The sequence below is a fragment of the Lynx rufus genome, unplaced genomic scaffold (genome assembly GCF_022079265.1).
Source record: "Lynx rufus isolate CCGP_SWC_20201006 ecotype Redwood Valley unplaced genomic scaffold, mLynRuf1.p SCAF_7, whole genome shotgun sequence".
Lineage (NCBI taxonomy): Eukaryota > Metazoa > Chordata > Mammalia > Carnivora > Felidae > Lynx > Lynx rufus.
This window is the reverse complement of record NW_025814889.1, coordinates 25,169,058-25,193,166: the sequence shown is the minus strand read 5'-3', so window position 1 is coordinate 25,193,166 and position 24,109 is coordinate 25,169,058. Positions and strand designations below refer to the sequence as shown.

At 36.3% G+C, this 24,109-nt stretch overlaps 1 protein-coding gene across 1 annotated transcript in view; it reads right to left on the bottom strand.

The window, feature by feature from the left end:
- Positions 1-3,425: 3,425 nt before the first annotated feature.
- Positions 3,426-24,109, bottom strand: part of RAB18 (RAB18, member RAS oncogene family) — a 35,911-nt gene continuing 15,227 nt past the window's right edge. The window contains exons 3-7 of the mRNA XM_047065007.1: positions 14,690-14,751; positions 10,138-10,210; positions 8,820-8,938; positions 8,681-8,747; positions 3,426-4,733 (exon numbers count right to left, since the gene is read on the bottom strand). Of these exons, the coding sequence (XP_046920963.1) occupies positions 4,558-4,733; positions 8,681-8,747; positions 8,820-8,938; positions 10,138-10,210; positions 14,690-14,751 (497 nt within the window). The 3' untranslated portion in view covers positions 3,426-4,557. The remainder of the gene's footprint in view (positions 4,734-8,680; positions 8,748-8,819; positions 8,939-10,137; positions 10,211-14,689; positions 14,752-24,109) is intronic.

Here is a 24,109-nt window from a genome sequence, read left to right as displayed (position 1 = left end):
ATAAGAACACATACACTCATGTGGCATACATTTGGTTCCAAGAAAAAAGAAAATCCGACTCAAATTGGCTTAAAACACAAAAGGAATTTATTGGCTCACATAAGTAAAAAGTCCAGAAGCAAATCTGATTTCAGGTCCAACTTGATCCAGAGGTTCCAAATTGCATCAGGGCTCCAACTTAGACTCCCTCTCATTTTCTTGGTACAGCCCTGAGGCTGACTCTTTTGTAGTAGAAAAAATTAGCTGCAGCAAGTTCAAAACATGAGTCTTTGCACCGCACTATCTCCAAGAAGGTATCTTCTTTCAGCAGGTCCTAAGGAAGCCTCAGCAAATATCTTGTATCTAAGAAGCCTGAGCTGGGTCAGGTGACTATCCCTGAACCATTTATTTTGGGGGGTGGGGGAAAAGGGAGAGTTAGTAGCACTGGTTAAAGATAACCAGGTCAACTCTAGCTGGAGGTGGGGGTGTGACAATCCCATCTAAACCACATGCATGATGGGAGGAAGTTGGTTATCCAAAGAAGACATGGAAGTGAATGCTGAATCGGCATACATGAGCAAGGAATTAAAGAAAATACAAATATCCGATAAAATACTAAAAGTGCCCAATCTCACTAGTAATCAAAAAAATACAAATAAAATTAATCTGTTGCTTATCAGGCTAATAATAAAAAAAAAAAGTACCGTTTGTGTGTGAGAGAGGTGTGGGAGGGCAGGACTGACAATAGGTGCTCACACAACTGGAAATGTGTGTGTAACAAAACAGCTCTAAGAGGCACCCAAACTTTATACCACAACCAGAAACAACACCGATTCTTAAATATGAAACAGAAAGCTAATAACAATAGGAAAATTTAAAGCCCCATAACAGAAGTTGACTCCTTTTCTCCCCCTCCGAAGAGATGTTCCCATTTGGACGGGAAAAAAAGAGATCTGGGTAAATCTGTATTTATATTCCTTAGCTCCAAGTCTTGATTTAGCCTACTTCTTCTTATTCACTTCTTTCAACATTCTTAGACAAAACCCAGGATAGAATCTCTAGTTAATAACCCAAGGTGTGGCTGGGGTCAGAACTAGAATGTCTTCTGGAAACATTAAATGCTTTTATCCCTCTATCTAAACAGATAAAAAATTTCCAAAGTATGACTAGTGAAATGGAACCCAAGATACAGAAGCATAATATTTGAATACTGAGAAGACCTATAAATGAAAGGACCTAGAGGAATATACCAGTTTACTTGAAAATCAGAAAAACTATACAGTAAACTGTGTTTAAAGATACTATGTTGGGCGGGCGGTGGGTGGGGGGGTACCTGGATGGCTCAGTTATGGGTAAGCATCCGACACTCTTGATTTTGGCTCAGATCATGATCTCATGATTTATGAGATCAAGCCCCGTGTTGGGCTCTGCACTGACAGCACAAAGCGCTTGGGATGCTCTCTATCCCCCGCCCCCTCTGTCCCTCCCCCACTCATGCTCCCTCACTCTCTCATTCAAAATAAATAAAAAACATTAAAAAACATCTTTAAGGATATCATGGATATCCTACATACTCGAAATGAAAACATCCCCCTCCCCCCCCCAGATTTCAATTTTGAGCAAAAGACTGTTCCCAGATTTAATTTCTTTTCTCAGGGCCAATTAAAAAGTTAAGGTCCCACATGTCTCCTGCCTTTGTATCTTTCCTAAACCAGGGATTTTCATTCAATCCTGAGAAGGCCAAAGAACTAAAAGACTACCCACTCTCCTACCTTAACTTTTAGGTCAAATGACTTACCTGGTTAGTTTATACCAGTGGAATTTACTTAATAGAAGTAGTTCAGATTTTATAAAGTAAATAACAAAAGAATGATTTTTTAAAAATAGGGGAACTCCTTTAACCCTGCTGTGTTAAAACAAAAAGCTAGTAAACAGCCACACAAAAGGAACAGTGGTTAGGAGTATAGGCATATAAAAAATGCCTTCACTGGAATCCAGCTCCATCACTGATTAAGCTATGTGATCTTTGGGGAGTTACCTAACATATCTAGGTTTCACTATCCTCATTTTTTAAATGGGCATAACAGGTGTAGCAACCAATCTCTTAAGGTTGCTGTGAGGCTTAAGGAATTAATCCAGCACTAAGAACAGCACCTTGCACCAAGGAAGCTTTCAGTAAATGTTAACTATTACTCTCAACATAAATTAAATATTTATTTATTTGCTTAGATCTGTGTCAGCACTCCTAGAATCCCAAACACTGTATTCCAACTGTTCTAATTTGCACCATCTGCAAAAGGCACTTCTAAACTACTTCCAATGATGTGAAAATGAAGAACTGACAAAATCCTCAGCTATTTAAGTGGCCAACTTTAGATGCTATAACTACTTCACTTAGAAAATCTCCACCACTGGGGCGCCTAGGTGGCTCAGTCAGTTAAGCATTTGACTCTCGGTTTCAGCTCATGATCTCACAGCTCCTGAGATCAAGCCCTGCATCCGACTCTGCACTGACAGCACAGAGGCTGCTTAGGATTCTTTTTTTCTCCCTCTCCCTCTCTCTCTCTATGCCCCTCCCCACTCGCTCACTCTCAAAATAAATAAACACTGGAAAAAAAGAAAAAGAAAGCCTCCACTATGAAACAATAAGCTTGCAACAAAATAGTAAAGTGAAAGCCATATGACAGAATAGAATCTGAGTCAGACTACATTCAGATGTTCCTCAGCCAATGAATGTAACAGGGAGATGTAGAATACTTCCTTCGCAAATGCATCTAGGGAAAGCAGGCTATATTTATTTCAAAAACTACAAAAGGTTACAATATAATTCTATCAAACAAAATTAGTGTTTAAAAGTGACTCATATGTATCCAAATTTTGACCAAATCAACAGGACAATCCAATACACAAAAAGATTATTATATAGCTCAAAGAGCAAAAAGCACAAAGAAATGAATGTCTTGTCAATACAAACACTACATAAATACACAAATCTACAGCTGTAATGTGACACAAACAAATCATAAGTACGTGTTAGCTACCTTTCTCCAACAGTAAAGGAGTAAATGTTTTATATTTAGTAAATACATATATAACGTATAAAACCTTTAATCACATGTAATGTAGTCTAAGAAGTGTGAACCAAGTAGAATGTAAGATTCTCTTACGTGAAGGTGTACATTTTAGAACCCAACTTGAAGTAAATCCACTATCACGAGTATTGCAAAAGTGACCCCCAAAAAGTATCACCTGCAACTCTATACAATTAGTATTTGTACCCAGAAATTAGTTATCAGAAATTTTACTGAGGGGGTATCATGGTAACCTGCCTGAAAGGACAAATAACTTATTCAGGGGCATAAAACAGCAGATATCAATGTAAGTTAAATAACATACGAGTGAAAAAAAATATGCAATGTATAATAGCAAGAGGTTAGAAAACTGTATACTGTGGAAAAGATTTATTAGTCTGGACAAGTTGGTTTTGATAAACTATTGGCTACTTGTTACAGTAAATTACCAAGATTTTCATTGCAACAGTATTTTCCCACACACATCAAAATCTGGAAGCAATATGTCTTTCTCAAATGGTCATTTAGTGTTCTTTTTTTCCCAACCCTCAACACACAGAAATAGGTTTTTGAATCAACTAGCCATTTAGGGGAGTCGTAAGATACAGATGTTCATAAACATTACACGAGCTACAATTGAGGTACCTGGACAAACACCATCAACGTTTATGGAAAAAGGTGTTGGTTTTAAAAGTGGTTAAGTACTACATGAGTTACATAAACACACTATCCTCATCCTTCTGAAACCAAAATGGGGGAAAACCTTATTGCCATTTTGCCAAACACCACATAACTAAAAATGATGCACAAAGAGTCAGAATCCAATGTACATATCACAGAATTAAAACTCCAGTTAAGCAACTGAGCTACTCATTGAAGAAAATGTAAAAGTAAGACCAAACTTCTTAACATATCAATGCTATTTCAGAAGCATCATCAGAACAAACAGAGATTTAATTATAAATTGGCCTGGATTGCATCCTCTAAAGAGAATTTTGCTTAGTACTAAAAGAGAATCTGTCTGCAAACATCCTACAAAAGCTGTGGAATCATGCTCTTTGTTATTCCTGAAAGGAAATTTGCCAGGTTTGATGATACCTGAATATCTCCTAGTAGTTCTAGGAGTTCTACATACCAATTAATTCAGTAATTGATAGAGGAGTATTTATGCAAAGAGGAGACCAAAAGTAGACCTTGTATCAACATATACTAAATAGGTGGATTTTTTTTTATCACATGATAAATGTAAATCATAAAATCAAATGTACTTATAAAAGTACACCTATTTTATGTTACATAAAAAACTGTAGACTGCAAACTGTGCATGCTTACCATAACATTTTACCTGGGAAAGCCGATGAGTGGGATTTCTTGCAAATATTTACTGCCATGATACAAAACAAATATGTGCAAACTGCAAGGTCCCTAAAATAGCAGTTAAAGAGTTTATATACAGAAAGATGTCACTATCTGATCAAATATGCAAGAGACGGGAGTTTCCCAGAGTTTATAACACAGAACAGTAACCACCACAGGCTCCGCCTCCAGGGCCTTCTTCCCTGTGTATCAGTTTGACTCCTTTATTCTGGTTCTCACTTTCCCACAGTCCAGGCGTCTGAATGATCTTTTCAACAAGTTCCTCAAAGGCACACTGTACACCATCACAGGTTTTTGCACTTGCCTCTGAAATCCGAGAAAAAAATGTCATAGTATATTCTTTTCTGGTCATATTCCTATGTTTTTCTGGGAAATTATTATGGCATATCAGCCGACAATATATAAAAAGACAAGTCATGAGCAATTTCTCCCCACAGGTTTAATATTCATGACTTTACCAACTCTCAAAGTTGAGCTATTTAAATTCTATCCATAACAACAGTAGTATATAAGCCCAAAATTTTGTGACAGAATTGCACATTGTAAAACCCCACTCATATATGATGCCAAAGTTCCTCCTTAATTTTTCAGTTAGCTCTTAAAATCAGCCCCAAAGGAGATATTATTCCCATTTCAGAATAAGGAAACTTAGTCTCCAAGTTGAACCATCCGGTTGTTCCATGCCTGCAACCAAGCAGCTACTGGCGGTTGGATAAATGACATACAACCATGGACGCCAGTCTCCTTTGACATTTATGCTCATGAAACTCATGTGCACATTTAGCCCTGCTCCCTTAGCCTACCTTTCCCTAGTAATTACCTTTTTTACTGTCTGAGGGGACTCTCTCATTCCTTCATCATAAAACTCTTCTATTTCAGCTCATCACATAACTTTATGTTGACAAAATTTAAAACAACCTGACAGGGGCTACTGATCATCCCACTAAGGGACGAACGAGCCTGCTTGCATTTGCAGCCTTGGGCTCTGCCTTCAGTCTTGTTACACTGGATGAAATGCTGTGCTGCCATCTAGGAGCAACCCCCTTTCTAGCTCCTGGGATCCCATCCTTCCTCATTCAATGAAAAATCATGTACCCCCACTACTGGATCACATCAGTCAGCTTAAAACCCTACCAAAATTACTGTCCATCTTACTACCGACCAAGCAACCAACCACCCTGCCCTGCAGCCCACAGAGCCTTCCAGTAGCCACCCAGTTTCTCTACTCTATTTCAAAGCAAAATCGTCATCCAGAGTTACCTACGAAAGCTGTTACCACTTTCTTACCTCACAATTTTTTTCAAACTAGTCAACCCTTGAACAACACAAGTTTGAACTGTGCAGCTCCACTTGTACATGGATTTTGTTTTATAAATACAGTATAGTACTGTAAAGGTATTTTCCCTTATGATTTTCTTAGCAACATTTTCTTTTCTCTAGCTTACTTTATTGTAAGAACATAGTGTGTAATACACATAACAAACTACGTGTTAACTGACTGTCGATCAGGAAGGCTTCATTCAGGTCAACAGCAGGCTATTAGCAGTTCACTTCAGGGGGAGTCAAAAGTTATATGCAGAGTTTCAACGGCGTGGGGGGTCGGCATCCCTAACCCCACAATGTTCAAGGGTCAACTGTACTCTATCTAGGCTTTTGTTCTCACCACTCCATTGAAACTTTTAAAAAATACCAACACTCTATCTTGTCAGATCGAATACCTTATCTTATTTGACATCTTGCTGCAGTTGATACACCTGGTCACTTTCTTCCTGTACTAAATACTTTGTCTGCTTTTGACTTTCAGGATGCTGAACACTCCTCCTCTCAAGGTTACATCATTCACAACCTGTTTGCTGACACTTCCTCTTTCTGCTGACCTCTAACTGCTGGGAGTACCCCAGGCTTCAATTTTCAGCCGTTTTCTATCCAGTTCTTCCTGTGATCACTACAATCCCATGACTTTATTATGTTTTAAGTTTTTAAGTTTATTTATTTATTTTGAGAGAGAGAGGGAGAGAGCGCACAAGCAGGGGAGGGGCAGAGAGAAAGGGAGAGAGAATTCCCAAGCAGGTGGAGCCCAACGCAAGGCTCAAACTCACGAACTGTGAGATCATAACCTGAGCTGAATTCAAGAGTCGGATGCTTGGGGTGCCTGGGTGGCTCAGTCAGTTAAGCATCTGACTTAGGCTCAGGTCATGATCTTGCGGTTTGTGAGTTCGAGCCCCGCGTAGGGCTCTGCGCTGACAGCTCGGAGCCTGGAGCCTGCTTCGGATTCTGTGTCTCCTCTCTCTGCCCCTCCCCCACTTGTGCTCTGTCTCTATCAAAAATAAATAAACGTTTAAAAAAAATCTAAATAAATAAATATAAATAAACAAAAGAGTCGGATGCTCAACCAACTCAGCCACCCAGGCACTCCAGTTCCATGACTTTAAACACCAGCTAACTGCCAATGACCAGCATGTCCACTAGTTATCTGAAAAACAGGCCATTCTTATACTATGCAGATTTCTTGATTCCCTACTCACTTTCCCAAACCTGTTCTTATCTCAGTCTTTCACACATGGTTAACGGCAGCACAATCCACCTATCTGCTCATGCCAAACACTCGACGTTATCCTTCATGGCTCTCTTTCCTTACCCTCCAGACCCAATCTATCTATCTACACAGCCTACCACCTTTACCATCAAAATATCCCCTGGATCTGCCAAATTTCCACGACCCACAACCGCTCCCATATTCAAAGTCAACAGCATTATTCATCTGGGCCATTGTAAGAGAATGATGAGCCTCTTGTTTCTGCTCCTCATGGAACATTTTCTATACAAACAAGCCTTTTTAAAGAATATCAGATCACAGCACTACTCCCCTGCTTTTCACACTTGGAATAAAATCCACTTCCATACCATATCCTATGATGCCCAAATGACCTCTATCTCATCTCCCTTCACCACCATCCTTTCCCCCAACATATACCATTCCTTCAGCCCACAAGCTTTCTTCCTGCCCCTTACACACCTAAACTGGTTCCTACCTCAGGAAATATGTGCTATTGTCTCAGCCTGAGATGTTCTCCCTCTAGGTCTTCATATGATGGATTCTTGCTCAAATGGGACTATCTCAAAGTTTAACTTGCCCTAATTTCCTCCTACCCCCATCATACTTCCTCCCCTTAGAATGTTTTATTTCCACCATAGTGCTGCTTACTTATTTAAGTCTATTTCCTCTACTAGAATGTAAGCTTCATGAGGGCAGGGAGTTTGTCCATTTTGCTCGTTATATATGTGTTCAATAAATGTTTATTGAACTAATATATCAAAATGAAGGACACCCAGCAAGTAAGCAGAAGAGGTAGTATTCAATTCCTTTCTAAATTTCCCCATTACCTTCCATTTATACCACCCTGCTTCTATCTATAGAACATCTATACGATGTTCTTCGTTTCCATTTCCTAATTCCTAAAAGGTTCTAACACAGTGGAATAGCTACATCAGTAATTCTTAAAGCTGCCTTCACACAGAATCAACTAGGGTGTCTATAAACATCTTCCAGGCCCAGTTTCAGACATGTGACAAGGCCCAAGAAACCTAAAATGTTAAAACCTCCACAGTGATATAGCCAGTCCACTTTTCCAGACAGGCGGTCAACAAACTTTTTGTTGTAAATATTTTAGGCTTTGAATGCCATATGGTTTCTGTTGTAACTATTAAACCCTGCCTTGAAGCATGAACGCAGCGAAAGACAGCATGTAGATAACTGGGTAGGTATGGCTGTGTTCCAATACAAATGGTGGGGCCAGAGTTGGCCCATGCTGTAGTTTGTCAACCCCCATTCTACCAAGCTTCTCAAATATCAATTGCATACAAATCACATGAAGATCTTGTTAAAATGCAGTCTCTGATACAGAAAAGCTGGGCTGGGCCTGAAATGAAGCATTTCTAACAAATTTCCAGGTGGTGCCACTGCCACCAACACAAGCACCAGCAAGGTACAACCATGGCACTGGGCACCTGGCTTTACCGAATGCCATTATACCCGGAGACAACTGATCTGTGTCCTACATGACTTTACATAATGTGATCCTATCTTTTATACAGAAGGAAAAAAGAAACTGGCTCTGTAGTTAGATTTTATAGCACAAGAAAATACTGAACTAAGTACATACATTTTACAGTCATAAAGAGAAAAAATGTAGCAGAAACTTCATTTTAAAATTCCTCATTAACAATGAAAGGATAAATGTTCATACACCTACCTATAAATAACATGGAATGTTTTCGGGCAAATTTTAGGCCTTCATTTCTATCGACTTCACGATTTTCCTAAAATATAAATGCAAAGATTAAGACAAGCTACTAAAATGTAGTCAAAATGCCAACTGTCTGACTTCTTACCTTATCAATTTTATTTCCAACTAGCATGTTTACTATGTCATTTCTCGTGCAGTAAGTTTCCAATTCATTCAACCAATTATCCAATTTAACAAAGGTGTCTCTTCTTGTGACATCATAAACTGAAATAAAAAGGCTCACTCATTAAATAAGCATTTAAAATAAGAAGCAATCACATTACATTTCTGATATGTGACTAAGAGCAATGTTATTATATAAGCAAGTCTGTTTTTAAGTCTTCAATTCTTAACCATCAGATAGTACCAACTAACTCAGATGAAAGAAACAAGTGTATTAAACAACAATAATACATATACATACACACACTTCGATTTTATTAACACACACTGAGAGAAATGAAATTGTATCCTGTGCTGTAACTGAAAATTAATTTCAGCAAAACAACAGCTGTTCCCATTCATAAAATAGAAGATGTTTATCCAAAAAACAAAAAGCATTTTAGATTCAAATCTGTGGCAAAATACCACATTTTATATGACTTTAAACATCTATGACCCTGTTAATTTATTTATCACAAGGAACAGAATTTGCAATTTTGAAAAAATTTCTAAAGTTAATAGATAGGATCCTGATTGTTTCCCTGTTATCACTTTCATTTTACATCACACTGCATTACAATATATAAAGAGCTTATTAATTTAAAGTATCTTCTAAACTTAAAGATGCTGAACCAAAATAAGACTTGCTGTTAAATTAACAAAATAAAATAAAATAAAATAAAATAAAATAAAATAAAATAAAATAAAATAAAATAAAACCAAAACCTCACAAGCTATGTTCTCCCTAAAACTGATCAATATTTATTTTAAAAAGTTTCCCAGGATTATCAATAACAAGTACTTTTTAAGACTTTTTAAAAATTCTGTGTGATTATGAATCAACAGTGACAAGTGATTTCTGATATTTTTTAGGACTAATAAAACAGACTCCACCAAGAAACTAGCCATCTTCTTTTATAAACTACAGCATATGTCAACACAATGCGGACTGAAGATCAGTTTTTGGTGACACTCTTAAGACAGACCAATTACATGTGGATTAATCCTCAATTATGTCCACATCAACATGTGCTTTAAAACCAAATAGTCTGATCTTTATTTTTTAATTGCTAGACAAAGGACTGAAAAGAAATTCTGAAAGTTTAAATATTCATTAATATTAAATGAAGCTAATATGACTTCAAGTTACATAAAGGTACCCCGAACCTGAAGAAAAATAAAAACTTGCTGACCCTCACAGACAAGGAAAATCAGAAACTGCAATAATAAAACAACAATAGTATCTTAAAGTAAAGCCTTACCTAATATAACACCTTGTGCACCTCTGTAGTAGCTGGGAGTTAATGTTCTGAACCTCTCTTGACCAGCAGTATCCTAAAAGTGACAGTCATTATTAAATAAAACAAAATATAATAGATCTTCAATGTATTAAGAGTAAAGTCAAACAGCATTATTAAAAATAATATCTATGCACAAGCTCATGTAAAACTTGAAATTTAAAGATGTATTCTTACTGACAATTGTTACATACAATAAAACTAATAAATACTGACTCATCTCTAGAAAAAAATGCATCTAAGGAAAGAGGTTCTTTTTAAAGATTTTTATCACACATGAGGGGCACCTGGGTTGACTCAGTCGGTTAAGCATCTGACTTCAGCTCAGGTCATGATCTCATGGTCTGTGAGTTCAAGTCCCATGCCAGGCTCTGTGTCGACAGCTCAGAGCCTGGAGCCTGCTTCAGATTCTGTGTCTCCCTTTCTCTCTGCCCCTCCCCCACTCACACTGTCTCTCTTTCTCTCAAAAATAAAAACATTAAGAAATTTAAAAAAAAAAGATTTTTATCATACATGAAACACATTTCATTGAAAGCTATGGTTCTCTCCACTCGAGATGCACAATGAAATTTCCTGGGAAATCAAAAATACTGATGCCTGGGTCCAATCCCCAATGGTTCCGATTTAATTGGTCTAAAGTAAGACTGAAGTTTTTAAAATCTTCCCAAGTGATTCTAACATAGAATCAATTAAAAGAGAATTACAGGAGTGTCTTATTTTAGGTAAGCAAATTTTAGGTTGGACTTTTCAAGTGTTTTCTATTTATCTTCTTTTAGGAAAATGTATAAAACCAAGCCACTTGTTATCACATGTTTCTGACACATCTCAGGGTGATAAACAAGATGTACACTAGCTAGGAAGTTTAAGTTTCATGAGGAAGGAGACCTCGTCTGCTTAATCACCAGTTTAACCCCCATGCCTAGAGCAATTCTTGCCACAGGATTGTTGCTCAACTTTTGTTGAAAGAAAAAAAACCAAAAAACTAACAAGTCTGTACTTCTGGGCCTGGTTCCTTCCGTCTTTTTTCTACCACCTTGGACTGTGGCTTCAAGGTACCTAAGATTTTTCAAAACAGCAGTTGACAAATGGCTCCCTCAGCCTACCACCTGTTTATTAAATAAAGTTTTACTGGAACACAGCCAGGCCCATTTGCTTGTGCATTGCCACATGCCTGCTTTAGGATTAGACTAAATATTTACTATCTGGCCTTTAAGAAAAAATTTCCAGTCTGCTAATATAAAATAACCTGAAGAAAAGTGAAGACATATATCAAACATCACCTTAGCTGCCAGTCCCATGGCTGTAAATTGGAGCTTAGCTACGGGGCAAGCAGAAGCTCCTTCAGATATAAAACATGTTAATAACCTCTAAGAGGTTTATAAGATTGGAGAGGAATTTTAAACCAGCAATGACAGACACCAGCAATTACCTACTTTCTTTGCCTGGTCAAAATACAGACTGCTTTAAGACAAGAGCAATAGCTAGAGAGTATATGAGTAATTTTAGCCCCAGAAGAGAAACTTAAGATGAAAATAACTTTCAAAGTAAACCACTTTACATTTCCATTACTCTTCCCTTCCTCCAGATGAGCTTCCGTAAACGTACACTGTCCTTACTTCCAGATTCTTACCACTACAGAAACTGCCCCTAACCCTGCCATGTTGAAGTGAAAAAGATAACAAAATTAAACTTTCTAAACAGATAAATTTGAGATAAAAATGATCTCTCTTTACAAAACTCCCTTTCCTCCAAAGTTTCTTACAAAACCTCTCTGATATTTAAAGTTATTCAATCTGCAGACTGAGTCAACTTTTCAAAAACAATAATATAAACAAGTTAACAAATAATAAAAATAATAATAATACATAATAAAAAATTATAACACAAAGATTAAATTAAAGTGAAGTGCACTTGCTATCTAAAGCAAATTATAATTTGGATAATCTGACATAGGTTAGGGCAAGGACCATGCAAGAAATATTTTAGTCTCAAGACTTTTTGTTATAAGAGAAAAATTCTGTTTGCATAATGAAACCGTATGCATGCTGCAATAAATTAATTTCCAGAACTAGCAGAAAGCATTTGACTATGAATTTTGCCCCCTTGGTCCTCACTGAGATCAAGTTCATTAACTGCCTTGATGAAACACAACATAAAAATCACAACTGCAATTCTAGTTAAAATAAAATCCTAGAGCAAAAAAAAAAAAAGTTTTGATGTTAAAATACTGCACAACTTAATACACAAATATTTAAGTTAGTCCAGCTGTTTAGAGTCTTAATTTTTTTAGATTCACTTATAAAGATGTTTAAGTAGATATGATAATTTGGGCAAAAACCCTGTGCCATAGTATGGGATCAGGAGTTATAATAACTATAAAATGTATATGTTTAAATAGTCAAAAGTTAAGATTTTTGCTTGTGTTTGTTTTCAAGACAGGAATCTGCAATAACTGTAATGACATCTCTGTAAGATAAGAAAAGCAGACCTTATTATCTGTGGTTTTCTTCTCTGATGTGAGAGGAGAGATTATTAAAGATAGAAATGGATAAAGGGTTAGGGAGGATCTGGAAAGGCAAAGTATTAGAATATGGGAGTGGCAGCGAGAGCAGCATATAAAGAAAAATAGCATCAGAGGTGCCAAGTAGGCCATGATGTGTGTGCAGCACTTTCAGGAGCAATGAGGACAGGGCTATACTTGATTATTCTATTTGACTGATCCTGGGAGGGCCATCCAAATGGGAGGGGAACTGATTTTATGCATATAAATAAAACCACGGAAGAATTAGAGCAAACAATGGATTCATGTATTTCTTTTAATGAGTGAGAAGGCCTTCCTAAATACGACACGACACCCAGATTCATGAAGAAAAATAACTGGTCTGACCATGTAAGTACTAACACCTTGGTCTGGCAAGAACATCTCTCCCCTCATCACCCACACCGCCCCCACACACTCATCCTAAACAAGATTTGAAGGTAAACGACAAACTGGAAACAAATATTTGTAGCATATTTTTTCTGAACAGAAAAAAGCCAGCATTCTTTTTTTTTTTTATTTTTTTTAATGTTTATTTATTTTTGACAGAGAGTGACAGAGCATGAGTGGGGGAGGGGCAGAGAGAGAGGGAGACACAGAATCCAAAGTAGGCTCCAGGCTCCGAGCTGTCAGCGCAGAGCCCCTCGCAGGCCTTGAACCCATGAACGGCGAGATCATGACCGGAGCCAAATCAGACGCCCAACTGACTGAGCCACGCAGGCGCCCTGAAGCCAGCATTTTTAATTAAACTGTTCAATACATTTCACTATGGCCTAGTCCAACATATGCCAATTTGTTTTCTGTTAGACATTACTATTCTGATTGATATCATAATTATATTTCAGGGAGAGGGGCAAATAGGCTACCAATCGTGTAAAGTACTGTATGTTAGAAAAAAATTAACAAGAAAACATGAGACACACACAGTTAGTTGTTATTTAGGATAAAACTTGTGTTAGAAATAATATGCCATTCAGAGAATGCCAGGAAGATGAATCAGATGATACAATGCATGAAAATTTGTTGTTTCGATCTGTAGTTGATGTCCATTTACTATTTAATCACCATGCTGAAGTACATCTCATGTGATGACTGCTGACCAGTTCTAATATTATCACATGTAATAAAAATGGTTTCTATATTTAATTAGAGTATATGTGGGAATCAGATACACAAAACAGTATAATTTTATAAATTATATGTATAATATATTTAGTATATTAAATATGTATTAGCAATCATTTAGATAGAAATAGGTAGGTAGGCAAATACATACATAGGTAGGTAGTAGGTGGATAGGAGGAGGGAAAAGACACGCAGACAGACATAGACACTGAGCATCTTGGATGTTTTTGACAGTTAATGCTACTTTATTTGGTCAGCACTACCACAAAAAGGTCTAGTTAGGAAAGCAATATGTATCAGAATGTTTGGATTCAAGGGCAGATAAAAAGAAGCCAGTAAGTAAAGAAAGACTGGGAATCAGTATTAAAAAATAAATCCAAAGTTGGCAAGCTCAGTTTTTATAAATATACTAACAAACATGAAAAAATTATTTTTTCCTAAGTATCACTTCATCCCTTTCTCCCAAATAATTGCCTCAGTGTTAGCTGAGTCTATATTGTCTTCTTAAAACTTTAAAGAAACAGATTCAATAACAATAATTCTCTCTAGCAGACAAGATGATTTTTCTATACTTTTTTCTGTTTTTAAATGTTAAGGGATTATATACTTTAAAAATTTAAGTAAAACAAGTATCTATCTCATATCCAATTATAAGCCATACTATTTATTGTTTATCCCTTAATCAATATCAAATTTCCCAAAAGATATTTAATATCCATTGTTCATTTACCTCTAGAACTCTACACACATCAATTTATGCTTCTTTAAAAAGTAGAAGTTGAATACTTATATTAAATACATTTTTAAAACTCTTAAAAAAATTTTTTAAAAATAAATAAATAAAACTCTTACCCAAATTGCAAGTTTGGCCTTATTTCCATCCACTGAAATTGTTTTCACCTTAAAGTCAACACCTTGAAAAAAATGAAAATACTAGTAAGAATCTCAGTAAAATAATACTTTTAAAATCAACTACCAAGAAAACCAGAAAGCTGAAAATTCTAATTCTTAGAGTTATGGATGTGAAAATTTAAAAAAAAGTATCACTCAAGTTCAGCAGCTTAGGATTTAATCAGGATAAATGAAAACCAAATGCTAAATGCTTGCAGAATTCAAACACTCACCTATTTGTACTTGCTTGAAAAAAATTAAAAGTTTAATGAAAAAATAAAATTCAATGCAGTATGGTGATTAACAATGCACATTAAAAGCCAAGTCCTGGAATCCATGGTACTAATGTAGAGAAGACTACTGGGCTGATTCTGGATCAGGGCAATTTTCTAAGGGGTTCCAAAAGCATCTACAGTGCATTGTCAAGAGCCAATCCCCTAACTCAGATTCTGACTGTAGGCATCTTGGTAAAAATATAATAAAAAGTCCCCTATTCCTTGTCTTATGAATTCTTTGTTTTGTTTTTATCCAAAAAAACAGTATTCGTTCTATATGACTTTATCGATGATCACTTGCTACTGCATAATTGCAAAAGGAGAGTTTACACACAAAAACATCTGGGCCCAATCTGCTAAGAAACTTCCTAAGTCAAAGAGGAGTACTCAACGTGCTATGAAAATCTTCTGTAAGTACTAATTTATGTAAAGAGAAGAGCTCCATAAGAAGACACATAAGGTTTTACCACAGCAGCCGCCCCCCCAAACTCTCCCCCTTTCCAGGAAAAGGAGTTGACACATGCCATCTGGCTTAAATGAACAGTAACTGCCCACATGTCTTCAAAGAGTATCAAAATTAACATGCAGTCTACCCCACTGGCCAGAGAGAAAGCATTAGCTCAAGAAGCTTGGAAAGAAACTTTCAAAAGATCGTATTAGCTTGTCACAATTAATTCAGAACAGCACAACTAAGATGAACAGCACCCTCATTCACATACTACTTCCTAGAATACCTGTCACCAATATGGAGACATATTAGTAATTCCTGGATGATTTCTGGTGATCCACTACAAACACAAATTAGATAATAAAAATACACTTCAAAATGTGCATTACACCAGCTCTTTCTGTATACCAAAGATTAAAAAAAAAAAAAAAAAAGTTTGGTGTTTTGGGCTCGGGTGATAAAGTTGCTGATAAAGCCAAACCTAGAATCATGGGCAATTAAAGGACAGTGACAATTACAGCCCAAGGAAAAACCGAAGTGTGAAGTTTCTTTGCAGTTAAACAAACAAAAAATCTCATATTAAAAAATCTTGTATTCACCATGTTTCTAGATAAAGAAGTATTATACTATGCCATTTATGAAAAAATATATAAAATTATTTCCATTTTATTCATATTGCTTTAAAAACAAAACCTGAGAAAACTCAAATGAGGGAAATGGCTCTGACTTGGTGCAGGTACTAAAATAAATTAAGGTCACTGGTAGACATTACAGAGAGACAACCTGTCATATATATTCTACAGCTAAATTCTCACAGTTTTTCAGAGAATAAAGAACGTTTTTCTCCCCTAATTACTCCAGACAACATGTTCAAGGGCAGACTGGCCTTTTTGCTAGCTACTGGCTAATTAATCTACCCAAGAAAAGAAACTCACTGTTGCAGAATGTTTGTTTACCTTCCCTTTCCCAATCTCCTCTTTCTCTTTTACAGTTTCCTGTTTTTCATGTTAACTGACAATCTAATGACAGTCTCTGTCATATGTATAATTTATGTGTTAATAACAGTCTCAAAGTTACTTTTCTGAGATATTAAATGTGAAAGTCACAGATAACATCCTTAGGAAACAATGCCCACACAGGTAGCCTGAAAGGGTACCTCATCTGGACCCAGACCCTTCAAGTCCCCATTTCATCCTTCCCTGGTTCCTCTGCGGAATCTCATACTCAGATACTGAGCTCTTTAGCTTTCATATGCTCAAACTGCTTGCTTCTTCACCAAGTCTGGTGGTTCTGTTTTACAAGTGGCTCTTAATTTGCTTTTACTGGTGGCCATAGTGAGAATCTTTTTAATAAATTTGATTTTGCCAGCTTCTTACTAGATTTGATTAAACTATCTTTTCAACTTCCTCATGTGGATGACAAAAAGCTGATACCAAAAGCAGAATGTCTAGGCAAAAAACACTCCTGTGTTTCTCCTCTACTCTATTACAACAATGAACATGTCTATGACCAGATATTGTGAGGGTTTTTCCTACAAGTAATTCTCTGACTCTGCAGGGACATCAATGTCCTACAATTCAATTCAGTCTGATAGCATCAGATCCCACAGGGTAAGGGCTAACTATAAGTCCTTATAAGTCTTTTAAGTCCTATAAGCCTGCTGCTTCCATTTCAGATGCCATCCCAAATCCAGGTTGTTACCTGTGCTTCCAACTATCCGGCTATAAATCAAAGGTTCCCACAATCCCATAATCCCCTCCCTTGATTGGATTAATCTGTGGCTCACAGAACTCAGGAAAACAGTTTAGTTACTAGACTGTCGTTTTATTATAAAAGGATATAACCCACATGGAAGAGATGGAGAGAGGAGTAAGGCAAAATAAGGGGGAGTAGCACAAAGCTCCCATGCCCTAAGTGTGCCATCTTCCCAGAACTCCCATGTGTTTGCCAAAACAAAATTCTCATTAGCATTTTTAGGAAGGCTTTATTATTTAGGCATGATTGATTAAATCAGTATTGCTCTTCAGTGACAATAAAATCTCCAGTCCCCTCTCCCCTCCCCTCAGGTAGGGAAGAACACAGTAGGACTGAAAATCCCAACTCCCTCTCCAGGCAACCAGCCTCCACACTTAAAGGCTTTCCAGAAGTCACAGTATTAACATAAACTCAGCTGTGCTTGCAAGGGGCTTCTTAAAGAAAAACCAAAGACTGCTCCAATCAGTTAAGAAAATCAAAGAGTTTTAAAAGCTCTGTGCCAGGAACCAAATATATATTTCTTACTATAAATCATAATATTCACAGAAGAACTACCATTTTGGCTTTTTTCTTGTTGTTCATTTGGGCTTGCATTTTTAATTAAATACTTAATTCAGTTTTTTTTAGGCACACCTCTGTATCAATGGAATCACCTGCCTTGTCAAAAGGAGAAAAAGCAATCAACAGAAACTGACTCAGAAGCAACAAAGTTGTTAGAATTAGCAAACAGGAAACTAAAAACTATTTTAACTGTATAGCACATGTTGAAAAAGTTAAGTAGACATGAGAGATTAAAAAGACCCAAATCGGGGTGCCTGGGTGGCTCAGTCAGTTAAGCTGTTCTCACGGTTTTTGAGTTGGAGCCCTGTATCAGGCTCTCTGCTGTCAGCACAGAGCCCACTTCAGATCCTCTGTCCCTCTCTCTCTGTGCCCCTCCCCTGCCCATACAATCTCTCTCTCCTTTTCTCAAAAATAAACATTAGAAAAATAAATAAATAAAAGTAAAATAAAAAGTCTCAAATCAAACATCTAGAGATGAAATGACAATGTCTGAGATGTAAAATACATGGGATAGATTAACAAAAATTCAACATTGTAGAAGAAAACATAAGTGAATATGAAGACACAGCAACAGAAACTATCCAAAAGGATACACAGGGAGAAGACAATTCAAAGAAAATGAGAAGGCATCAGTGATCCGTGAGATAATTTCAATAAGCAGGCAACTATAGTGGACAAGTAAGAAAGTAGAAAGTCAAAAGACAGATCTGAAAAAATAATGGTCCTATATATTTCACAATTAATAAAAAGTATAAGCCCACAGATCAAAAAAGCTCAATGAACCCCAAGCACAGAAACATGAAGAAAACTATACTAAGAGACATCATAACAAACTGCTCAAAGGGAAATAGGAAGCATTTCAAATGAACATTTTGAGTGAAAAGAAAAACATACATCAAAATTTTGTGGGATGTCATTAAAGCAACACTTACAGGAAAACTTATTAGCACTAAATCACTATATGAGAAAAAAAATTATTTTACATGAGTGACCTCAGCTTCCAAATTAAGGCAATTTAAAAAGCAAATAAAATAGAAAATAAACAGAAGAGTGGAAATAGTAAAGTTCAAATCAGAAACTGATAAAATCAAACCTGCAAAACAATTTTTTCTTAAAAATCAATGAAACAAGGGGCACCTGGGTGGCTCAGTAGGTTAAGCATCCAACTTTGGCTCAAGTCATGAACTCACAGTTTGTCAGTTCAAGCTCCTTGTGGGGCTCTGTGCTGACACCTGGGAGCCTGGAGCCTGCTTCAGATTCTGTGTCTCCCTCTCTCTCTGCCCCTCCCCTGCTCACAATCAATCTCTCTCTCTCTCTCTCTCTTTCTCTCTCTCTCTCAAAAATAAAGATTAAAAACAAATTTATTTTTAAATAATGAAACCAAAAGTTGGTTTTATAAGGAAAAATCAATAAATATAAATTCTAGGCCAAAGTAATCAGGAGAAACAAAGACAAAAATTACCATTAAAAAGAATGACATCACATGACTATAGATTGTACAGAGGTTAATAGGATACTGAGGGAATGTTATAAACAAGTTCATGCCAATAAACCTGACAATTCAGATGAGATGTCAATTTCCTTGAAAGATTAAAACTACCAGAACTGACTCAAAAAGAAATAGATCATAACAAAATACCTAAAAATATCACTACAAAAAATTAACTAAACCCAAAAGAAGACAGTGCTGGAGGAAATAAAGGACAAAAACTCTATATAAAGACACACAGAGAACAAATAGCAAAATGTCAGTAGTAAATCCTTCCTTATCGGTAATTATGTTAAAGGAAGAGATTATCAAAATTTATATATATAAATATTATCTAAATACACAAATAAATATATTTAAAAGATCCAACTATATGCTGTCTACAAGAAACTCACTTTCAAGCTAGAGACACATTTAAGGTCAAAGTAAAAGGACAGAAAATGATATTCCATGCAAACAGTAACCAAGAAAGAACAGGAGTAGCTTTAATAATATTAGACAAAATAGAATTTAAGTCAAAAACTATTACAAAAGACAAAGGACAAAATATATTGATAAAAAGGTCAACTCATCAAGAAGATGTAACAATTATAAACATATGCACCAAAGAAAAGATCCCAATATATATAAAGCAAACATTCACATAATTGAAGGAAGAAATACAGCATTAGTTGGAGGGTTGTTTTGTTTTGTTTTTTTTACTATTTTAATGTGATTTATTTTGGAAAGAGAGACAGAGCATGAGTGGGGGAAGGTCAGAGAGAGGGGGAGACAAAGAAGCTGAAGCAGGCTCCAGGCTCCGAGCTGTCAGCACAAAGCCCAACACAGGACTCGAACCCACAAACTGCCAAGATCATGACCTGAGCCAACGTCAGATGCTTAACTGACTGAGCCACTCAGGCACCCCTACTTGGAGATTTTAATACACCACTTTCAATAATGGATACAACAATCAGATAGATGACCAATCAGAAATAGAGCATTTGAATGACAATACAAACCAGTAAGAACCAATAGAACATTCTACCCAACAACATGAGAAGAAACAGTTTTGGGGGCACCTGGTTCAGTCGGTTACAAGTCTGATTCTTGATTTCAACTCAGGTCATGATCTCACGGTTTGTCAGATCAAACCCCACATCGGGCCCTCTGCAGAACCTGCTCAGGATTCTGTCTCCTCTCTCTGTCCCTCCCCTATTCTCATCTCTCTCTCTGTCTCAAAATAAATAAACATAAAAAAATAAAAAATAAAAGAATAAATAGCTTTCTCAAGTGCACATGAAACACTGTCCAGGACAGACTATATGTTGTCTATAAGTATTATTAATACATTGTAAAGACTAAAATCATATGAAGTATTCTCATCACAATGGAATAAAACTAGAAATTAGTAACAGAAAGAAAACTAGAAAGTTCACACACATGTGCAAATTAAATTACACCCTTTAAACAACAACCAAAAGGTCAAAGAAGAAATCAAAAGGGAAATTAGAGCATACTTTCATACAAATGAAAACACAATATACCAAAACTTATGACATGTAGCAAAAGCAGTGCTAAGAGGGAAATTTATAGCTATAATACATACGTTATAAGAAAATAATTATCTCAAATCAATAACCTAATTTTATACCTTGAAGAACTAGAAAAGAAGAGCAAACTACAGAAAGAAGGAACTAATGAAGATCAGAACCAAGATAAAGGATATGGGGAATTGATACACAATAGACAAAATCAATGACCAAGGGTTGGTTTTTTTTAAAAGATCAACAAAATGGACAAGCTTTTAATTAGACAAAGAAAAAACAAAAGATTCCAATTACAAAACTCAGATATGAAAGTGGGGACATTACTAATTTTACAGAAAAAAAAGGCTATTAAGAGAATACTATGGACAATTATATACAACCTAGGTGAAATGAACAAATTCCTGAAAACACACAATTGACAAACTGACTTTAAAGAAAATGTGAAGAGACCCATAACTAATAGAGATAGAATCAGTAATCAAAAACCTCCCAACAACAACAAAAAAAAAGGCCAGGACCAGATGGCTTCAAGTCAGAGAAAGATGCCACAAGTGAAGAAAACTACAGACCAGTATCCCAGAGGAATATTGATGCAAAAATCCTCAACACAATACTAGCAAACTTAATTCAGCAGCCTATTCAAAGCATTACACACCATGATAAAGTGAGTTTATTTCTATAATACAAGATTGGTAGAATATAAGCAAATCAAATTAGTATATCCCATTATAGAATGAAGGGGGGAAAAACACATGATTATCTCAATTCATGACGAAAATGGATTTTTACAAAACTCAACATCCTTTTATGATAAAAAACACTCAACAAACTAGAAACAGAAAAAAAATTTCCCTAACATGCTAGAGGCTATATAAACTCATAGCTGGGGTGCCTGGGTGGCTCAATCAATTAAGTGTCTAACTTCAGCTCAGGTCATGATCTTGAGGTTTGTGTTTGAGCCCCTCATCAGGCTCTGTGCTGATTGTGCAGAGTATGCTTGAGATATATTCATATTCTCTCTCTCTAGTCTGCTTGGGATATATTCATATTCTCTCTCTTTCTTTCCGCCCCCTCCTCCCTCCCGCCCTACTTGTGCACTCTTTCTCCAAATAAATACACTTAAAAAACAAAAAAACAAAAAACCTCACAGCTAACATTATACTCACTGGTGAAGGACTGACAGCTTTTCCCCTCAGATTAGAACACAAGGACATCTACCCCCACCACTTCTATTATACACAGTTTTGGAAATCCTAGTCACAGCAAATAGGCAAGGAAAGAATATAAAAGGCCCCCATATCGGAAGAAGTAAAATTATTTGTGTTCACAAATGATATGTTCTTGTATGTAGAAAATCCTAATCCTATACACACACACACACACACACACACACACACACACACCAAACAAAAAAAAAAATCTGTTAGAATAAATGAATTCAGCAAAGTTGCAGGATACTAGATCAACATGCAAAAATTAGTGGCATTTCTATACACTAGCAATGAAGAATCTAAAAAGAAAATTTTTAAAAACCATTCCATTTACAACAGCACCAAAAAGAAAATACTTAGTAATAAATTTAACCCAAGAGTTTTAAGACTCACACTGAAAACTACAAAACACTACTGGAAGAAATTAAAGAAACGAGTAAGTAGTCAAATGTAAAATGGTACAGTCACTGTGAAAAACAGTTTGATGTTTCCTCAAAAAGCTAACAACAGAATTACCACATCATGCAGCAATTCCACTCTTTGGGTATAAAGAACTGACAGCAAGAGCTCAGATACTTGCACAACAATATTTACAGCAGTATTATTCACAACAGAAGGCTGTGGCAATTCGAGTGTCCATGAACAGATGAACAGATAAACAAAATGTGGTTTATACATACCATGGAACATCATTCAGTCATAAAATAGAATGAAATTCTGATACATTAAGCTATAAGATGGAATGAAATTCTGATATATGCTTCAAAATGGATGAACTTTACACACATTATGCTAAGTGAAATAGGCTACTCACAAAAGGACAGATAGTGTATGATTCTACCTATATGAGGGACCTAGAATAGACAAGTTCATAAGGATAGAAGGCAGAATAAAGGTTGCTGCAGACTGAAGGGGAAGTGGAGTGAGAGCTATAGTTTAACTGGCAAAGAGTTCCTAGTGTTTGAGGTAATGAAAAAGTTCTGAAAATGGGTAGTCATGATGGTTGCAAACAATACAAACGTACTTAATGCTACTGAATTGTAAACTTAAAAATGGTTAAAACGGTCAATTTTGTGTTATGTATAGTTTACCACAATGAAAAATAAAATAGATAACTGAAGAGCCCTGAATCTATTTAAGAAATTGAATCTATAGTTACAAACCTTTCCACAAAAAAATATCAGGGCCAGAGTGAATTCTACTGAACATTTAAATAATAATCCATTCTAAACAAACTCCTCCAGGAAACTGAGGAAGAGTGAATACTTTCTTAGTCACTCTATGAGTTGTGCCTTACCCTGATTCCAAAACCAAAGACATTAAAGTTAAAAAACTATAGGGGCGGGGCGCCTGGGTGGCGCAGTCGGTTAAGCGTCTGACTTCAGCCAGGTCATGATCTCGCGGTCCATGGGTTCGAGCCCCGCGTCAGGCTCTGGGCTGATGGCTCGGAGCCTGGAGCCTGTTTCCAATTCTGTGTCTCCCTCTCTCTCTGCCCCTCCCCCATTCATGCTCTGTCTCTCTCTGTCCCAAAAATAAAAATAAAAAATGTTGAAAAAAAAAAAATTAAAAAAAAAAAAAAAAACTATAGGGGCACCTAGGTGGCTCAGGAGGTTGAGTATCCAACTCTTGATTTTGACTCAGCTCATGATCCCAGGGTCATGGGATAGAGTCCCATGTTGGGTTCTGTGTGGAGCATGGAGCCTGCTTAAGATTCTCTCTCTCCCTCTGCCCCTCTCCTCCACTCATGGGTTCTCTTTCTCTCTCAAATAAAAATATTTATATATACATATATGTAATTAAAAACTATAGATTAATATCCCTTATGACTACAGATGAAAATCCTAAATAAAATTTTATCATAACTAATACAAATATGTATAAAAGAACAACACATCACATAACCAAGTGGGGTTATCTTAGGAACAAAAGGTTGATTTAACACTGAAAAAAGCAATGTGGACTTTACTACATTAAACTAAAAAAAGAAACTTCATATGATCATCTCAACAAATGCAGAAAATGTACTTAACAAAATTCAACATGCATTCCTGATAAAACCTCTCAGTAAACTAGAAACAGAAAGGAAATCTCTCAACCTGATAAAGGGCATCTA